Raw genomic sequence first — 19,293 nt, forward strand, 5'->3', positions numbered from 1 at the left:
CTGAAAAACCGTGGCCTAGTGAGATGAATACCGATTTCTGTTGGTAAGAGCTGATGGTAGGTCCGAGTGGGGTTAAGACCCACGAAGCCACAGACTCAGGTTGTCAACAAAGCACTGTGCAACCTGGTGGTTGCTCCATAATGGTGTGGGCTGTGTTTGCATGGAGTGGACAGGTTCCTCTGGTTCAACTGAACCTATCGTTCACTATAATGATTATGTTCGGCTACTTGGGGACGAACTGTAGCTACTCACGGACTTAATGTTCCCAAACAGCGATGGAATTTTTGTGAATGAAACAACTATTTGCGACTGGTTTGAAGAACGTTCAGGACAATTCGAGAGAACTATTTGGTCACCCAGACCGCCCGACATGAATCCCATCGAACATTTATGGGACATAATTGAGAGGTCAGTTCGTGCACGAAATCCGATTTCGCATTTATGGAGGGCTATGTAGGCAGCATGGCGGAATATTTCTGCAGGGAACTTCCAACGGCTTGCTGATCCCATGCCATGTCGAGCTGCTGCACTGTGCGTAGCACACACCATTATGGAGCCACCACCAGATTGCGCAGAGCTTTGATGACAACCTGAGCCTGTGGCTTCGTGGGTCTGAACCCCACTCGGACCAACCATCAGCTCTTACCAACAGAAATCGATATTCATCTCACTAGGCCACGGTTTTTCAGTCTCTAGGGTCTAACCGATATGGTCACGAGCCCAGGAGAGGCGCTGCAGGCGATGACATGCTGTCAGAAAAGACACTCGCCTCGGTCGTCTGCTGCCATAGCACACTAGTACCAAATGTCGCCGACTGTCCTAACTGATACGTTCGTCGTATGTTCCACATTGATTTCTGTTGATATTTCATGCAGTGCTGCTTGACTGTTAGCACTGACAAACACCGCTGCTTTTAGTGAAGGCCGTCGGCCACTTCGTTGTCCCTGGTGAGGGGTAACGCCTGAAATTTGATATTCTCGACACACTTTTGACCCTGTGGATCTTGGGATACTGAATACCCTAACGAGTTCCGACACCATATTAGGAGGTATCCCGCGATTTTTTTTTCACCTCACTGTATTATACGTGCTTGAAACGGAAGACGAGGGAACAGGTATTAAATGTAGGTTAACACGAGACCTCGCATTTCGCAGAAATTGACGAAGATTGGCAAACGAAAGTCCGAGGGCTCGTTCCGGCGGAGGTAGCCTGCGCGAAAAAAAGAGTGGTAAGGCACGCGAGCTGTGGCAGCTCTCTCTGTTGCGATGTCCGGCGTCCGTGTCCAGTGGCGGGCCCGTGCGCATTTCTCGGAAGCTCCGGAAGTGGGCCACGGCGCAGACGACAGACGCGCGCGGGGAGAGTGAAAGCGCGTGACGTCAGGCGGTGCGAGCCCGCCGGCCGCGGGACGGCGGCACGGCGGCCAGAGCACGCCCGGCCATGGTCGCGTCAGCCTTGCTCGTCGCCGCGGCGCTGGCCGCCGCCGCCGTCGCCGCCGCCGCCGACTCCAACATCATGCGCGTGCCGCAGCCCGCGCGCCAGGCCGCCCCCGCGCCCGCCACGGCCGCGCCGCCCAGGGAGCCGGCCGACGTGCCGGCGCTGCTGGACGCCTGGAGCCCGCGGCGGCTCGCCGACGCCTGGCCTCGCAGGCCGTCGCTATCCGACGCCTGTGACCGACACCTCTCCGCCTTCCTGAGGGACCTGCGGCGCGGACACCTCTGGGCGCTCAAGAGTGAGTCTCAGCCGCGTCGATGCCGAGCTCGCTTCCCTCGCTGTCAACCACACCGAATGCTCGTAGTTTTTAAAGACCCACTTCTACGCCTTTTATTAACCTTTTCGGGGAAGCAGAACAGCACGACAGAGAAGTTTCCAAGGCAAAACTATCTACAATGGTTGCCGAACGAGCACTGGGGACAGTCACATCCATTGAACATCGGTATTTATGTGTACGGGGCGATTTGAAGTGCAACGCCACATAGAAATAATACTAGAAAAGGCAAATGCCAGACAGATTGAGTGGAGAATCCTCACGAAGTGGTTCCACAAAGTATGCATTTCGATCAGTACTTCACCATTACTCCTTAGTTTGGAACCCTTACCTGGTAATGTTGACAGAGGATATAGAGAAGATCCAAAGAAGAGCTGCGCGTTTCGTTACAGTCTCGCTTAGGAAATGCGAAAGTGTCAGGGATATTCCCATCGAACTCTAAGGACAAACGTCACATCTACATCATACTTCGCAAGCCACCTAACGGTATGTAATGGAGGGTACTTTTTGTACCATTAACTGATCCCCCCCTTCCCTGTTCCACTCGCGAATGCTGCGTCGGAAGAATGATCGTCAGTAAGCCTTTGTATCAGGTCTAATTTTTCGAATTTTCGTATGGTCATTTCGTATGTGCGAGGAATTACTAGGAGAGCTATTCAGAAAGTAAGGTCCGATCGGTCACGAAATGGAAATCACAGAGAAAATCAAAAATGTTTTAGTTACAACAGTTAGCTACACCTACCAGCTACGTATCTACATAATCGCCTCTCCGACATAGAAATATGTCGTAGCGTTGAACCAGCTTCCCAATAGCTTCATCATAGACTGCAGCCGCCCATACTTTCCGCCAATTCTCTACGGTGGTCTATAGCTCGTTGTCTGTGCCAATATGACGTCGTCATAGCCAGCGATTTATGTGAGCAGAAGTGAAAGTGAAGGGGAGCCAGTTATGGGCTGTATTGTGAGTGATCAAACACCTATCGAAAACACTACGGGAGCATCTTCATTGCACCTGCAGAGTGCGGCCGAGAATTGTCATGAAGAAGAAAATGCAGGAGAGTTACGTTATATGGGCTGCATGACATACTCGAAATCTCTCACCAGGTCCTCACACTTCCGGCGGACACTTTTTCGAGGCATCCTTATTTGCTCACTGTGCGCACTGAAGTGAAAAAAGTGACATAGCGCATTCGACGGGCATGTCAGAGACATTGCCCGAAACATCTATATAAAGCGTCATCGGATTTTCATTGTGGTTTCCATTTCGCTCCCGATCTGACCTTACTTTCCGAACAACCCTCGTATGTTGTCCGACTGTTCCCTTAAATGCTCGCTCGAAATTTCAATAGTAAGACTCCCCATGATACACAAGGCCTCTCTTGAAGCGTCTTTCTCCGGAGTTTGTTGAGCTTTTCTGTAACGCTCTCTCCCCGACTAAACGATCCCGTGGCGAAAAGCGTCCCTCTTCGTTGGATCTTCTATCAGTGCTCCTTGGTAAGGCTCCCAGATTGATGAACAATACTCAAGAACCGGTCGAACAGGCACCTTGTAAATCATGTCCTTCGTTTCATTTCGTTAAACACAAGGGGAAGTGATTTACGATTTTTGCAACAGCCGACGTTTCCAGGACATACATCAGTTCCTGAATATATCTCGCAAAAAAGGATCGTGAGGGTAAAAATAAAGGAATGCGAGATTATACGGAGACTTAACACTACCGGTTCTTTTCGCGCACCAGTCGCTATCGGAATAGAAAATTAAAGACGTTACAATGGTACACGAAGTCTTGTGAGCTATAGAAGTAAGTGCAGAACAGTGCGGTCGACATTTCCACTTCAAATCTTACAAAATTACAATTTGCGATTGCTCCTCTCAGTCCGTCTGAAATTATAATGTAAAACTTATAGTCGAAGCCTTGTCTGGTGGTTCTATTGACAGATCAGTCCGAGAAAGACAGATGCTATGTTCGATTTCCTGTACGGCATACTGTTTTACATTGTCACTTAGTGCACGCAGCAACAAGAGTAAAGGATTCACAGCTCAACTTCTTACAGTTTATACGCCAGTAGCATCGTTATGTTTTCATACATTGAATTACGCGTCAGTGCTTCGACAAGGGTGAATAAAAATCCAGACCATTTTACAGTCGATTTACCGTCGGCTTCGAGGAAACAGCCTTCCGCAAGTAACAGATCCACTTGTTGCTCATTTTTTCTTGAAATTTGTCGGTTAAACTAAACTCTATAAAGGAACTCGCTGCACAATAAAAGAAACTCGCTGCACAAAGACTTCGTGACTCCATCTGTTCTATATAATGAGACTGCTACTACTTGGAAGGAAGGAAGGTAGGAATATTTCGGCCGTGCCCTTCTAAAGAAAGCTACTGTTTGGAAGTAAGCAGACCGAGCGAGGTATCGCTGTGGTTAGCACACTGGACTCGCATCCTGGAGGGCAACGGTTTAAACCCGCGTGCCGCCATCCTCATTTAGGTTGTCCGTGACTTCCCTAAATCGCTCCAGGCAGTTGCCGTGATGGTTCTGTTGAAAGGGCACTGCCGAATTCCTTCCCTATGCTAGAAGCAACCCAACCTCCGTCTCTAATGGCCTCGATGTCAACGGGACGTTAAAACCGAATCTTCCTTCCTTTTTCTTGGAAGTAAGCAAATGGCCGTTTAGTGTTTAAAGCTCGTCGTGTACGGTGTTGGAAGAGACGAACTTGTACCTCAATTGGAGAACGATAACGGATGAATTCGTCAATGACTTTATCAAACGAACTACACCGTTTTTCATCTTAAATGATTTAGGTAAACGGTGGAAAACTGAAACTTAGATGGCCCAGCGTAGGTCTGAACATCGTCCTTCCTTAAAATAATTTCTGAAACTTAACCACTGCGCTACCTGACTGGGAGCCCTGTCTATTGAGGTGTATGTACAAAATACCACAGTGAATCGTTTTTATAGACTACCCTACTCACTTAGCTACACTAGAGGGAAATTTCCTTTGGTTTTCTCAAACGTCCTGTGATCGTTAACTTGTGGCTGTACATGGCATGTACGTCTCGTTGCTAGTCGAGATTAATAGACTGTAGAGACTTAACCACTCACATCAAACACTGCACCGAACAATGACACGTTCATAAGACACAAGAATATCTCAATGATGATTAGAAAACTAATTCTGTTCCTAAACTTTTATAAAATGTGTCCCAGTAAATGGTTAAAGATCCATTACGCAGTTTATTATATATGATCGAAACTTAATATGACAGTCCGCAGAAGAAAGTGATCCTAATAATTCAAAGTATGAATTTCCGGCTTGAAGTTTTGTTTCAAAAGATTATCTCTTCTTAGATTCAAACCGTCTATTATCTCACTCTTCTCGTCGCGTTCTGACAATGTAGCTGCCTGTTAATTGGTGGAGTTAAATTTCGATACTTGTCTCGGAAAAGTGGTCTGAAGTGCTTTCAAATTTTTATAGTGTTTTAAAAATTCAATATTTTAGGAACAATCTTTCTCGTTTAACTTACCCGTACCAGTGAATTTCGGAGAAATGTGCCAGCAGAACTGATCACTCCATGCCTGAAAACTAAGAAATTCCATCCATCTCTGTGCGAAGTTATCATCAGCCTGTGATGTCCACCATTACTCTAGTTGCAAATTAGCACCATGTCAGTTCCATTATAAACCGAACACAGTAATTTACGATGTTCAATAGTAGCAACGCGAACAGAAAAAAGGGGTATACGTTTTCTCTTCGTGTCCTACCATTGTTGCGTCAGCGTCACTAACGCACAGCGCGGGATCGCTCGCAGCTATACGGCACAACTTTGGTTCTCAGCTAGCGGAGAAATTTATTCGCAGACAGCTGCTGCTATAAAGGCGGGTATAAAACTACAGACTTTCATATGAAAAAATATCAGCTTCACAAGGGACAACCACATGAAGAAGTACCAGTATAGCTAACACTATTTCAAAACTTCTTTAAAAAAACACATAAAGCAATATTTTTGCGCTCAGTTCTTCTGAAACTGTCTTATGTTTAACTACATAATCATAGTCAGTAACTACAAGAAAATCAATGTAACAGCAGCATAATGTTTTAGACATGTAAGCAGCCATTACAACATGTACCTATGAAGTTCGTAATACTTTTCATTTTGTCTGCTTTTCGTATAAAATGTTCCATATTATCGCATTCAACATTAGAAGCGTCACAGACTAGGGCTCTGTATTGCTCTCATAACAGATGTTATCTTTCTGCAAAGTGATAGGTTCCAAGTTCCTCCAAATTGATATGTTTATGGCTGTTAAGCTCTTCACGTATGAAACAATATTGAGAACGTGAAGACATTTCATTTGTGGCGTTTAGAAAAAACCGCGATAAGAGGAAACGCCTGCTTATACAACTCTGTGTTTTACGTATGAAACAAGACTGTTCTACAATAGTAAACTCGTACATTTGTTTTCCGATTATTACTTCACTACAAGTGGTACGCGTTCTGAAGAGATTTGAGTTCCTGGAACCGGCTTTTTTTTATTGTTTAGACATGTATGAAAAAAGTATAAGCAATCGGCTGTGGCAAGCGGACGAAATCATTCGCTTAGAGTTTTAGGAAATAACGAAAATCTAATTACGGAAGGCGGGATTGCGGTCCAAGCTGTGCTCCCGATACTTCGAGTCCTGAATTTTATAACTGCAGTATTTTGCGAGAGCGTCATTCCATTCTGTTGTAACCTCAGGTCTCGTATCAATACAAGATCAATAAATTTGGTTCTGTGTGTTTCCGACAACATTAAGATAATTTTTGTCGATAGTGTGACAAGGATAGCACACGAGGCTTATCATTTTAAGAGTGGGAATCAAAGACGTTCTAAGTGTCATTTCGTCACAAAACGCGTTTTCAGTGCTACTGTGTTCTCGGTACTCTGTTGCATGTCCTTAGACTTGATGCAGGTGCCAAACTACGAAGAAAGTCTTTCAGAAATGCGTTAGTAAATGCCACAAGGTCTTTATGCAGGCTCTGGTTCTCTCTGGAGTTACAAAATTTAGAAGATATGAGAAGTGTTTTTGTTGGCTGCTGTTCTGTTAGTCAAAAATCTAATGCTGTATTTCAGACTTGTATTATCACAAACATTACGTAATGTCCTGGTGCTAATGACACTTGGAACAAAAACTTCCCTCCTGCTATTTCGTCAAAAACTGACCCTTTTTTTTTTTTTTTTTTTTACCGTGGGTGTGTGGAAAATACAAGCTGATTCTTGCAAACAAGAAAACATTAACGAGTCACTATTAATAATGTTTTTTATTTACACAAATAACACAGTTACCGGAATGAGATTTTCACTCTGCAGCGGAGAGTGCGCTAATACGAAACTTTACCGGTTTCGAAACGAGAGGTTCTTTTTCAAACGTCCATCTCCTCCTTCACCCCGTCTCTCTACCTCCTCCACTGCCCCTCTCTGTTCACCTCCTCCACCACCCCAACCACTTCCTGTCCGTCTTGCTGCTCTCTCTATCCATCTGCTCTTCCCTCCTCTGTCCATCTGCTCCTTCCCCTTCTGTCCATCTCCATCTCCCCCACCCCCATCTAAATCCACCTCCTACATCCCCTATCTTTGTCCGTCTCCTCCCCTCCCCACTCTCCTCCTCATTCCTACCTGTGTCCATCTCCTCCTCTTCCCTTTCACTGTCCATTTTCTTCTCTCCCTAGCTCTGTTTATCTGCTTCTCCCCTCTCTCCCCGTCCAGCTCCTCCTTTCACCTCGCTGTCTGTCCATCTTCTACTCCGCCCTTCACCGTCCACGTTATCACGCTCACTCCAATAGAACGCGCAGCATTTCTTTCCCGATCGTAGCTAATATGTGCACCGAATTTGGTTGAAATCGTATCAGCGGCTTAGGATGAACATGTTACCCATGGCTTTGCCCGCGTACGCACCTGTCAAATATATTTACATATATTTGTATACATAGTTCATATCTAGCGAATTTCGTCCTGCAGTTTCATTTTAACGCAGCTAAATGTTTATGATGTCGTATCTCCTGAACTACGAGTCGTAGAGTGATATATTATTGTAAGTACATTCAGCGGCATACGCGGACACCGTATGCGAAAAGTGTTGCGAATAGATGTAGTAGCAGCGAAGTAATAAATTTAAACGTCTAACATGATGCAGCAGTTTTTGACGCATTTTAGTGTTTATAACGTCATATTTCATGAACTACGAGTCGTACAATGACGTGATTCTTCTGTTACGTTCAGTGGTATACGTGAATACTGTCTGCAAAATGTATCGCGGATACACTAAGTAGTAAAGAAATAATAAATGAAATCTTCGTGCTTCATGCTGTAACAACGAATATGCAGTAAGCGTTAATCTGTGCCTTTCGTTATGTTTTGGAGGTTGTTAACCACAAAAAATTTTTCGTAAAGGCCTGAAATTATGTGTAAAGTTTTTCGCAGATCACTAAGTGTTTTAATTCTCATATACCAAATGACTAAAGTATGGGTATTCGTGCGTCGTGAGTCGCACTGCTTTAGCTCCTTCACCCCTCATCCCTTTGATAGGTAGGTGGTCCTTACCCCAACAGCGATGGTTTAGGGACAGCAAGTGAGAGGTGTACCATGTTTGGTCGAAATCGGTCCATTGGCTTAGTAGGGGGTATGGAACACACATACATACATATATACGCACATCCGTTTTTATAATCTGTATGGATCTGTTATTCAAATTAGTTGTTAGAAAAAAACAGCCAACAATTAATGTAAACAATAACAGATATAATATAAACATGTCCAGCCATCTGAAGAGGAACCTGTCGGCTCGAACCGATAAGTGGTCTATTTATGTAAATAAACAGCTTTATTTACGGTGGCTGGTTGCTGTTTTTTTCTTTATAAGAATCAACTTGGAAAAACTTTCTTACTGAAAACTATACCCTGTCAATTTCCTGGTATGGCACTTAGAACGTTCTTAGTAAAGTATTTATTTTCTAATTTTCTTCAATGATACAATGAGCAGCATAATTCTTTAGTATCAGAACACCTCCTCAATTTTTTGGATACACATCAGTTATGTACAAGCATAGATAGTGTGTTTTTACATTCCCATGACAAATGTTGCATTTGACCGTTATAAGGTTTTTCATTTCCACTCCATTTCATCCATGAGACCATTAGGAAAATAAACCTATTTGTACTACAGCAAAGCCGGCCGTAGTGGCCGAGCGGTTCTTGGCGCTACAGTCCGGAACCGCGCGACCGCTACGGACGCAGGTTCGAATCCTGCCTCGGGCATGGATGTGTGTGATTTCCTTAGGTTAGTTGGGTTTAAGTAGTTCTAAGTTCTAGGGGACTGATGACTTCAGCAGTTAAGTCACATAGTGCTCAGAGCCATTTGAATTTTTTTTTTACTACAGCAAACTGCGTTTCACTTCTTACGTGGGCTTCCCATTATACGCTATCCCATGGTGAAGTACTATCTGTAAAGGGGTCTGTATCCGATGTTTTGCTTATCTCTGCAGCGTGCAAATTCTCACAACAGAGCGTTCGTTCTGTCACGGCCAGCGTTTGGTTTACAGTCTCAGCTCGCTGCCACACAAAAGCAAGTGGTTAAGCGACAAGGCAACGTAGACGCGTGCTGTGTATGTCGTGTGGTCGTTCCAGTAATCAGTAAGAATCTAAAACTTGCTTAAATAGAAATCCTGAAAGTCTGAATTCCGAGATGACAGTGAAGTCACAACAAAAAGAAAGCTGGACCTAACGACTCGTCGGCATCTTGACCTTCGTTGATAAGGCGGTATTCGCTGTGAGCTTGTACAAACGATACTGGCTTTCAGTTGAAGCCATGTGCATAGCCACCAGAGATCTAAATCGGGACTGCTAGACCCGATATAAATCCCTGCTCTTCTCGAATACGATTCTATCGCGTCAACCACAGAACCTGAAAGAGAAACTTGATGTATTACCTTTCGCCACGGGAGTCAACACAGTTTGACTTCATGCCTTAATGGCGTATCGACCTGCAGGGCCTCGCCAAGCTGAACTTTAATTCCCATTAAATCACTCTTGTTAGTTTCAAACGACAGATACATAATTTACCAATCTCATTTACTAAAAGTGCTGATCTCTTGCAGTTACTTACCGACGATGTACACTAACACTCACTCACTGTAATGGTATCAAGCCTGCTCATCGTAGTGTCTAGTACATCAAACGGAAGAAGTTACCGTGGTTCGCGTATATCCACGCAGAAAGTAAGAAGTTCAAACGATACTTGACATAGAGACAGCGGCCAGCGCCTTGTTGGGCTTTCTCCACCCAGTCACTTCAGTTGCGCCGCCTCTAGCAACACGTACAGCTCCCGTTAAATAATGCTCGTTAGAGAGAGTGTCAAGCCACGTCGACAGCGAGATCGTTAGAAACGCTCGTGATGCTTTAAGATATATTCATGGTTTCTGACTTTAAGAGTGTGCCTGCTGATCTGCTTCTTCAGACACAATAAGCCGCGACACACAATTCGGAAACAAAAATTAAAGCACGATACGTAAAACCGGAATTCATTACTTAATTTCTCAACCATACGACATCACAAATCATATTATAAAATTTTTATAATATTCAACATTTGAAAATCACATTGCAGTCAAAATATCGATTTAGCCACTATTACAATAGTGGATTTTCGAGTTTCGTAACAGAAAAGTTACAGCGACTGGTTACTGGTTTTATTTGTACGTTTTAATTTATACGTTTGTCGTCATGTGCCAAGCTAGCCTATTACTGGTATGTTTGACAATATTCGTATCCATCGCAACCCTGATCTATTTTTCAGTTCTTAGTTGCACAGTTGACTATCGCGTGAATTTAATAACTCAACGTGTGCTGCGTTACCCTGTGAAGCTCTTCAGTCAGAATTAATCAAATCTTATAAAAGTATCAAAGGTGAAACAATTTGTTTTCAATCAGACCGAATAACAGAAGAGAATGCACACTTACTGAATCCCAAAAGTGAACAGTATCCTGACCAGTGCAAATGGTTCAAATGGCTCTGAGCACTATGGGACTTAACTTCTGAGGTCATCAGTACCTTAGAACTTGGAACTACTTAAACCTAACTAACCTAAGGACATCACACACATCCATGCCCGAGGCAGGATTCGAACCTGCGACCGTAGCGGTCGCGCGGTTCCAGACTGTAGCGCCTAGAACCGCTCGGCCACCCCGGCCGGCTGACCAGTGCAGCTAAAATTGTTGATGAGAAGGTACTTCCCTCAGTGAGTAAATCAAAGTAACGCCGTTAAAGTAGTGGATTTCCATTCAAGAAGGATGACATACATATCCTCATATCACCATCCTGAATTACGATTTCGGTTGCTTGTTGTGAATGCGAGGATGGTTCCCTAAACAAATCAAAGTCACTATCTTTCCCCGTTATTCTCTACTGGAAATAGTATTCCATCTGCAATGATTCTGACGTCGATGAGACGTTAAAATCTGACCTTTAGGCCTTATTTCTCGAGAGAGGCAGAGGGGCAAATCTTATTAGGCGGACAAACGTTTTAATTCTTTTACCGGCTATTTGCATGCTTAATAGTAAATAACAGCTCTTGTCTCTTCGTCAACATTTCCTAACAAAGGATAAGGAAGTGAGTACTTATGAGCATCTCCATCCGTCTGCATCACGCCCGCTTTTTATTTAATAATATAACAGAGTAAAAGAATTCTGAGACTTCACTGAAATTCATAGTCAAACCTCTTTTTTTTAATCAAGTACAAGTATTAATCAGTCACAGTGTCTCCCGATGTTATTATCTGGCTGACAGTGGAAAGAGGAGAACAGGCTGTGGCGTAAAGACAAGATTATTGTATTGGAGATCGGTCATATTGAGGCTCTCAGCCCCCATGGTGCTTAGAGAGATGCGGCACGTTGTACATCTCTCGACCTTTCGTTTTTCTCGACATACATGCAACACTACACTTTATACTAATCACTACCATGTACTCCATATAACTAGAATTACGATACAGGTCTTACCTTCTCCATAGTTTGTATGAGGACTGTGAGATCAGTGGCTGTATATACAAATAAATGACACAGAAAAACGTTAAGCGTTTTCATTTATAAAGATAAAGCTTCTGTACGCCACAAAACAATTGTCAAAGGTACAGGTCAAAGAAAACGCCCATCTTACTGAACCCTGCATGTTCATATCAACAGTATTTCGTAACCAGCGACTTGATAAACATATCCGTGTATGTATTGGGTGGTGTTAATTTCGGCTCACTTCTTTGGATATTTTTGTCGTGAGTATTACGTATAGCTGTGGGACTCAGCTAGTAGCAACGTACGAGGCCTGCAAGACGCGTTTCCGGCAGAACCGTTCGATGCTAACGTTCTAACGGAGTTGTGCGTGAGCTCAGGTGTGGAAAATGTTAGCGACAGCTCCTCGTGACACACTAACTTTTGTTGTGTGCTTCGACCTTGCTGCAATTTAAAATGAATAGATGGTAAATATTCCGTTTCCTTACATTCTCAACCCATTCGTGGACTGTCAAGAGAATGTTCTTATTACGTTCTGTTATGATTATTCCACACACCTTCATTCTGGTCGGTAACGGCAAACACAATAATTGTGACGATATATGAAGTTTGTCAGTTTTACCATGTCACTCTTGCCACCAATGTTAACGTTCCAGATCGGGTGACGAAGTAGTCTGGACGTCCTGAAGACTCCAATTCAGTCTGAATATCTTTGTGTTCGTCAGATCATAGCGAAGTTTGGCAAGGGATACAATTTAGTTGCAATCACTACTACTTGCAATGAATACTAGTCATTCCCTTTCGTGTCCGAGCGGTTCTAGGTGCTACAGTCTGGAACCGCGCGACCCATAGTGCTCAGAGCCATTTTCGAACCGTCGTCCTCCCGAATGTGAGTCCGGTGGAACGGTTGGGTGATGACAATGTTTATTATAGCGTGCAGTGAGCGGATGAATGAAAGGCTGGCCGCTTGCATGTCGCGACAGAAGCGCTCGTTACGAAAGTGAGTGGCTTAGCGACGTGGGCCCGGCGCCCAGCTTTCACCCGGCTGGCTTTGGGGCGCTCCTCAGGCGTCGCGCCGCGTGTTAATTCGCTGCGAGAGTGTCTTTTGTATTGCAACGTTCAGCCACTACTTGATTTCTCGTAATCAGCTGCAGTATAATGGCTGCTGTCAAAGTAAACTCAGAGCCGTGTCAGAGAGCAAGATCTGTCAGGTACGAGCTACAAACTTTGGTATCCCAAGCAACAGTCCGAGAACAGACATCAGTCGACTTGTAAGCATGTTTTTTATAAACAAAACTGCATATACCGTGTAGCAATGTGAATTTTTTTAACGCAGACGTGTTTCTGCTTTTTATTCAAAAACCAACTTCAATGGCACTCTGAACACTACGTGGGTTTCCTTATGTTTTGAAAAACAGGAATTATAGATTTTAAACAGTTCATAGAGTGATTTTTCGTGAAATTAAATTATATACACAGATATTTTTCCCCGACGACTTCGTTTTTTCTCTATATGACTGTATGTTGGTAGTCACATTTACACTGTTTTTTCCTGTCTTATCCAAATATACAATTTAAAAATTCTTAGTTTCCTTTCTATCAGACTTTATTCTGTACACACAGTGTAAATTAAAATCTCTGTTAATTGTCTAGGCACCATTTCAAACGGCAGCTAAACTGTTACACAGTGCACTAAAATCTGCCGAGGGAAAAAAAACAATTTTTGTTTCAACGCACAGAAAACGCTCGAAAGTTCTGTGCAACTGTATTTCTCAGTCTGTGCTGTAACGCGGGAAACACAGCAAATTGATCAGAAGCTGTAAAAGTAAATTTAGTTGTATCATTTCATTAAGCACAAAATCAACAAATTAGTTGTTTTAAATATGTACCAATGTACAGTAACATCAGAAACAAGAAAAGTCACATAATATTTCAGAATGCCTAGTCAAGATGTTTTTAACTATAAAGTGAAACACGTATGAACTGAAAATATACATACATTGCAGCACTAAAATGGGAATTCAGTTTTTATTCCTGAAAACTACACCTCCAAAAAATTTCCTGCAGTGTTTATTTTCACAATAATTTAGCGTCTGGTTCACCTGGAAAATTTAATGGATAACTGCGCTAGTCAGCGCCTGTTTCACACGCGCCGTATTTACAAATAAGTAGCCAAAGCATTGAGTTCGGTTTCCTAAAAATACAGCATTCCTTAAAACAAAACAGGTTAGACAAACGCGATGTTAAAGAGAGACTACAAGACCACCCTAATGTTCGCCTGCAGCTGTGGTTATAGAAAACAGCCTAAAAGCTCAGATAAGATTGGCTTGTTTATTACAATCTGTCGAACCCAGTTCTCTTCATTTGAGACCAATACTGCCTGAAAGGACAATACCGGAGTCCCATCAGTAACCACGGGAATGGTCTGTCTTGGCTATCACTGCTCGTTGCCCGGATCATATATGAATATAAATATCACTCTCATACTGATTAAACAAGTCATTAAGTCTTATAAAGTTATTGGCAGTCGGAAAACATCCATTAATTTATGCTACGTGCATTTTATTACACGTGCGGCAGTAATCAGAAAGCCGCCACTCTGACCACTTTATTCCCTTTCTTTTCAATTTGGGGATGGTGCTCAAATGAATGACTGGCCTCCGTATAAACTTAAATTTCCGTAATTTTACTATCATACTCATTGCAAGAGTGTAAACTAGAGGAAATAATATACTTCTCACCGCGTCTAAGAACGTGCACGCTCTTAAGGGGACAGGTGACGCATTATTTCTTTCCAGTAGCGCCTCCTACTGAACATCGTTAAGCGTTTTGTGAGATTCGCACGCTAATTATATAAACGCGTAATGAATTCCTCACCTTTTCTCTTAACTTTCTCTACCCCTCCCGTTAAATTAATTTGTAAGGGAACCGGGCTGACGAACAACCCTCAGTACTGGTCAGAAAGCAGTGTTCTGTGCGACGTCTTTTGTGAATGATTCGCGCTATCTTAGAATTCTTCGAATAGCTCTGAATCTGGGATTTGCCTTTGTAAAATCTAGACTAATTATTCAATGTTAAATCTTTCGGGATTAATACCCCTAAATAGTTTACGTTTGCGACCGATTGTAGTCATTACTGGGCGATGTGTAACGGAACAACACGTGCTTCATCGCTGTATACTTGCACAACCTTACCACAGGTTGTCAAAGTCACTCAACAGCTACGAAATCATGGGGTACAAATTATTTAATAAACTTCCTCAATCTGTTCAAGAATTACCTGAACAATTATTCAAACAAACAATTCATGACTGGCTAGTCCTCCACCCATTCTATGACATAAGAGAATTTATCAACTGTAATATAATACTATAATGTTAACAAGAAACCTGTTGTTTCTTTCAAACTATTAATTGTATTTTAGTATGTATATGACGTTGTCTATTGCTGTAATGGCCGAATGACAATAAAATTATTATTATTATTATTATTATTATCATTAGTTTATGTTGAGGTTTATCTGGCGCTCTTTCGGTCAGTCCCTGATTTCGATACTTAACTTCCATTGTACGTACTCTGCCTCTTTATCATCTGACATATCATCAGATATTGTAAACAATCCATACCAGTAAGAACAGGTGCAATAGCTTCCACCGATCAGATAAGTAAATGTACCACCGCTCTGGCCATTCGTAGTTCCCAGAACAAAGGAAGTGAAATTTCTTCTGCCAAAATGGCTCTTGTGACTGATTCTAATTTTAAGGTTGAATGATGGTGCAACTTAATTTCCCATCACTAAGTCATTACAAACGCAGCATATACCCGGTTGGATACGGATACGGTTGTGGAACGAAGGACTTGTACATATGCTGACAATCATCCCACCATTCGCCTGAAGTGATTAGAAAAATCATATTAAACGTAACTGTGAGTAGTTGGGTGGTGATTTAGACAACAAAAGTTCAAATGGCTCTGAGCACTATGGGACTCAACTGCTGTGGTCATAAGTCCCCTAGAACTTAGAACTACTTAAACCTAACTAACCTAAGGACAGCACACAACACCCAGCCATCACGAGGCAGAGAAAATCCCTGACCCCGCGGGGAATCGAACCCGGGAACCCGGGCGTGGGAAGCGAGAACGCTACCCCACGACCACGAGATGCGGGCCATTTAGACAACACTCTTACTTAAATACAACACCAGAGTGTGAACTACTGGCCCCTCTCGCTCCATGATTCTAATCTGATTTCCAAAAATTGTACGATCCCCATCAACTAAAATTCGCATAACGGCTTTTTCTCTTAGAGGTTGGTTGGTTTGTGGGATTAAAGGGACCAGACTGCTACGGTCATCGGTCCCTTTCTCTTAGAGCCTCGTAAATACTAATTGCTGATACCATTCTTTTCTTTCGATAACCATAAAAATGAACTTCCAAGTATGCATGGTTAACTCAATAGAAGCAAACAAGAAAATACTTGCGACGTCTGCTGCGTTATACGCGGGAGATTTGAAGCGAACGGTTGACAAACGTTCGAACTTTTTTTTTTTTTAAACAAAATCAGCGTATTCATGAGTTCAGAAGGACCAGATTAGAGCCTGCTTAATGTTTGTGTTATGTTATTGACAGTTTTGAGTCAGTAAGAGTTGCGCAACCTAGCTATATCTCCAATGAGGCGACAAAAGCTATGGGATAACGATATGCACATATACAGATGGCAGTAGTACGCTTTACACAAGGTATAAAATGGCAGTGCAGTGGCAGAGCTGCCATTTGCACTTAGCTGATTGAAGTGAAAGAGTTTCCGACGTGATTATGGCCGCACGACGGGAATTAACAGACTCTGAACGAGGAATAGTAGTTGGAGCTAGACGTATGGATCATTCCATTTCGTATATCGTTAAGAAATTCAGTACCCCGAGATCCACAGAATCAAGAATGTGCTTAAAATAGCAAATCTCACGCATTACCTCTCACCGCGGACAGCGCAGTGGCCGATGGCTTTCACTTAACGACCGAGAGCAGCGACGTCTGCGTAGAGTTGTCAGTGCTAACACATTAGCAACACTGTGTGAAATAACCGCAGAAGTGAATGTGGGACATAGGACAAACGTATCCGCTAGCAAAGCGCGGCGAAACGTGGCGTTAATGGGCTATGGCAGCAGACAACCGATGGGAATGCCTTTGCTAACAGCAGGACATTACCTGTAGCGCCTCCCTTGGGCTCGTGACCATATCGGTTGGACCTTAGACGAGCGTGACCCGGTCAGATGAGTCCCGGTTCCAGTTTGTAAGTGCTGATGGTAGGGTTCGAGTGTGGTGCTGATCTCACGAATCAATGGACCCAAGTATTCAACAAGGCACTGTGCAACATGGTGTTGGCTCTATAATGGCGTGGGCTTTGTTTACACACATTGGACTGGATCCTCTGGTCCAACTGAACCGAACATTGACTGAAACTGGTTACGTTCGGCTACCTGTTCCCAAACAACGATGCAGTTTTTATGGTCGACAATGCGCCATGTCACTGGGTCGCAATTGTTCGAGATTGGTTTGAATAATATTCTAGACAATTCGAGCGAGTGATATGGCCACCCAGACCGTCCGACATGAATCCTATCGAACGTTTATGTGCCATAATCGAGAAGGCAGTTCGTGCACAATATTTTGCACCTGTCACACTTCCGCAATTATGTACCGCTATAGAGACAGCATGGCGCAGTATTCCTGCAGGGGACTTGCAGTGATTTGTTGAGTCAAAATGGTTCAAAAGGCTCTGAGCACTATGGGACTTAACTGCTGAGGTCGTCAGTCCCCTAGAACTTAGAACTACGTAAGCCTAACTAACCTAAGGACATAACACACATCCATGCTCGAGGCAGGATTCGAACCTGCGGTCGTAGCGGTCGCGCTGTTCCAGACTGTAGCGCCTAGAGCCGCTCGGTCACTCCGGCCGGCTGTTGAGTCAATGCCACGTCGACTTACTGTACTACGCCGGGCATGAGGAGGTCCCACACGATGTTAGGAGGTATCCCCTGACCTTTGCCACATCAGTGTATAGCCTGACGAGTGAGGGACGTAGTGGGCCCCTGCAACTGGCACACACAGGGCGGCGGCCGCTCTCACCGTTGCGCCGCTGGCATCGGCTCAACCTGTACTCTGCTATGGAATAAATCTGCGTGCCCTTGTGTCGCTATTCTTCTGTAACCTTATACACTATGTGACCAAAACTATAAGGACACCCCTGTGTAATGCTGAATTAACCACTAGATGCCACGAGAAGCGAACCCGCCAGTATTAAACGAGGCGTGGAGTATTTATGATCAGTAGAGAAGTAGTAACACCAGAATGGATCTCTCAGGAGAGCTCAGTGACTTCGAACGTGCATTAGTCATTGGATGCCACCTGAATAACAGATCCATCAGGGACATTCCAACCCTTCTAATGCTGCCTAAATCGACTTTTGGTGATGAGATTATGAAGTGGAAGACGAAGGAACAACCACAGCTGAACCAAAACTATGCAGGCCTTGTGTACAGACGGACACCGACCGTCGGGAATTGCGGAAGGTGACTGTAAAAATCGCATGACATCAGCTGAAGAAATCACTCGTGAGTTCCAAAGTGCTATCAGCAGTCCAACTAGCGCAATGACTGTGCTTCGGGGATTAAAAAGTATGGGTACAACGATCAAGCAGCTTCTCATAACTCATACATACCTAGTCACTGTTAAGCGACGCTGTAAACAGCGACGCCCCTGGACAGTGAATGACTGGAAACGAGTGATTCGGAGTGATGATTCATGTTACTCCCTGTCGCAATACTAAAAAATAAATGATTTTAAGCTAGTTTTAAAACTTGATCTGCTACCTGCCAGGCACTTTATGTTGTTGGGCAAATGATCAACGATTTTTGTTGTCAATAATTCCACTACCTAAACATTACCAACTGCATCCATCCTCATTTTACAATGCATATCCTACCAATACTGAGTCTCCACGAAGGACACATGTCCAAGCCGTCCGCTCGCTAACTGCTAACTGCTCCGTCCAACCACAGAGTCTCTTACCGAGGGCGCAGAGCGCTGCAGAGATATTAATACAGTCTATAGCGCTGCCAACATACAAACATATAAACAGGCTACTTACAGTGCTAGCAGTTACGTACGGAGGAGGTGATGATATGGTATGAGGATGTTTTTCGAGCTCAGGGTGTGGTCCCCATATTACGCTTAAGAAAACGCTAAATGCGGAAGGATATGAACATATTTCATAGCACTGCGTACTGCACACAGTAGAGGAAAATTTCGGAGGCGATGATTGTTTGTATTAGCAAGACAACATACCGTGTCACGAAGTAGCATGTGTGAGACAACGTTTTGTGGAAAATAACATTCCTGAAATGAACTGGCCTGCGCATATCCCAACCTGCCCCCAATGGAACATTTCTGGGATGATCTACACGCCGACTTCGCTAATCAGTGTCCAAC

The 19,293-nt window shown here is 43.6% G+C and overlaps 1 protein-coding gene across 1 annotated transcript in view; it reads left to right on the plus strand.

Moving 5' to 3' along the window:
- Nucleotides 1-1,437: 1,437 nt before the first annotated feature.
- Nucleotides 1,438-19,293, plus strand: part of LOC124556231 (O-acyltransferase like protein-like) — a 263,370-nt gene continuing 245,514 nt past the window's right edge. The window contains exon 1 of the mRNA XM_047130221.1: nt 1,438-1,729. Coding sequence (XP_046986177.1) covers nt 1,438-1,729 — 292 coding nt within the window. The remainder of the gene's footprint in view (nt 1,730-19,293) is intronic.

The sequence above is a fragment of the Schistocerca americana genome, chromosome X, assembly GCF_021461395.2.
Source record: "Schistocerca americana isolate TAMUIC-IGC-003095 chromosome X, iqSchAmer2.1, whole genome shotgun sequence".
Lineage (NCBI taxonomy): Eukaryota > Metazoa > Arthropoda > Insecta > Orthoptera > Acrididae > Schistocerca > Schistocerca americana.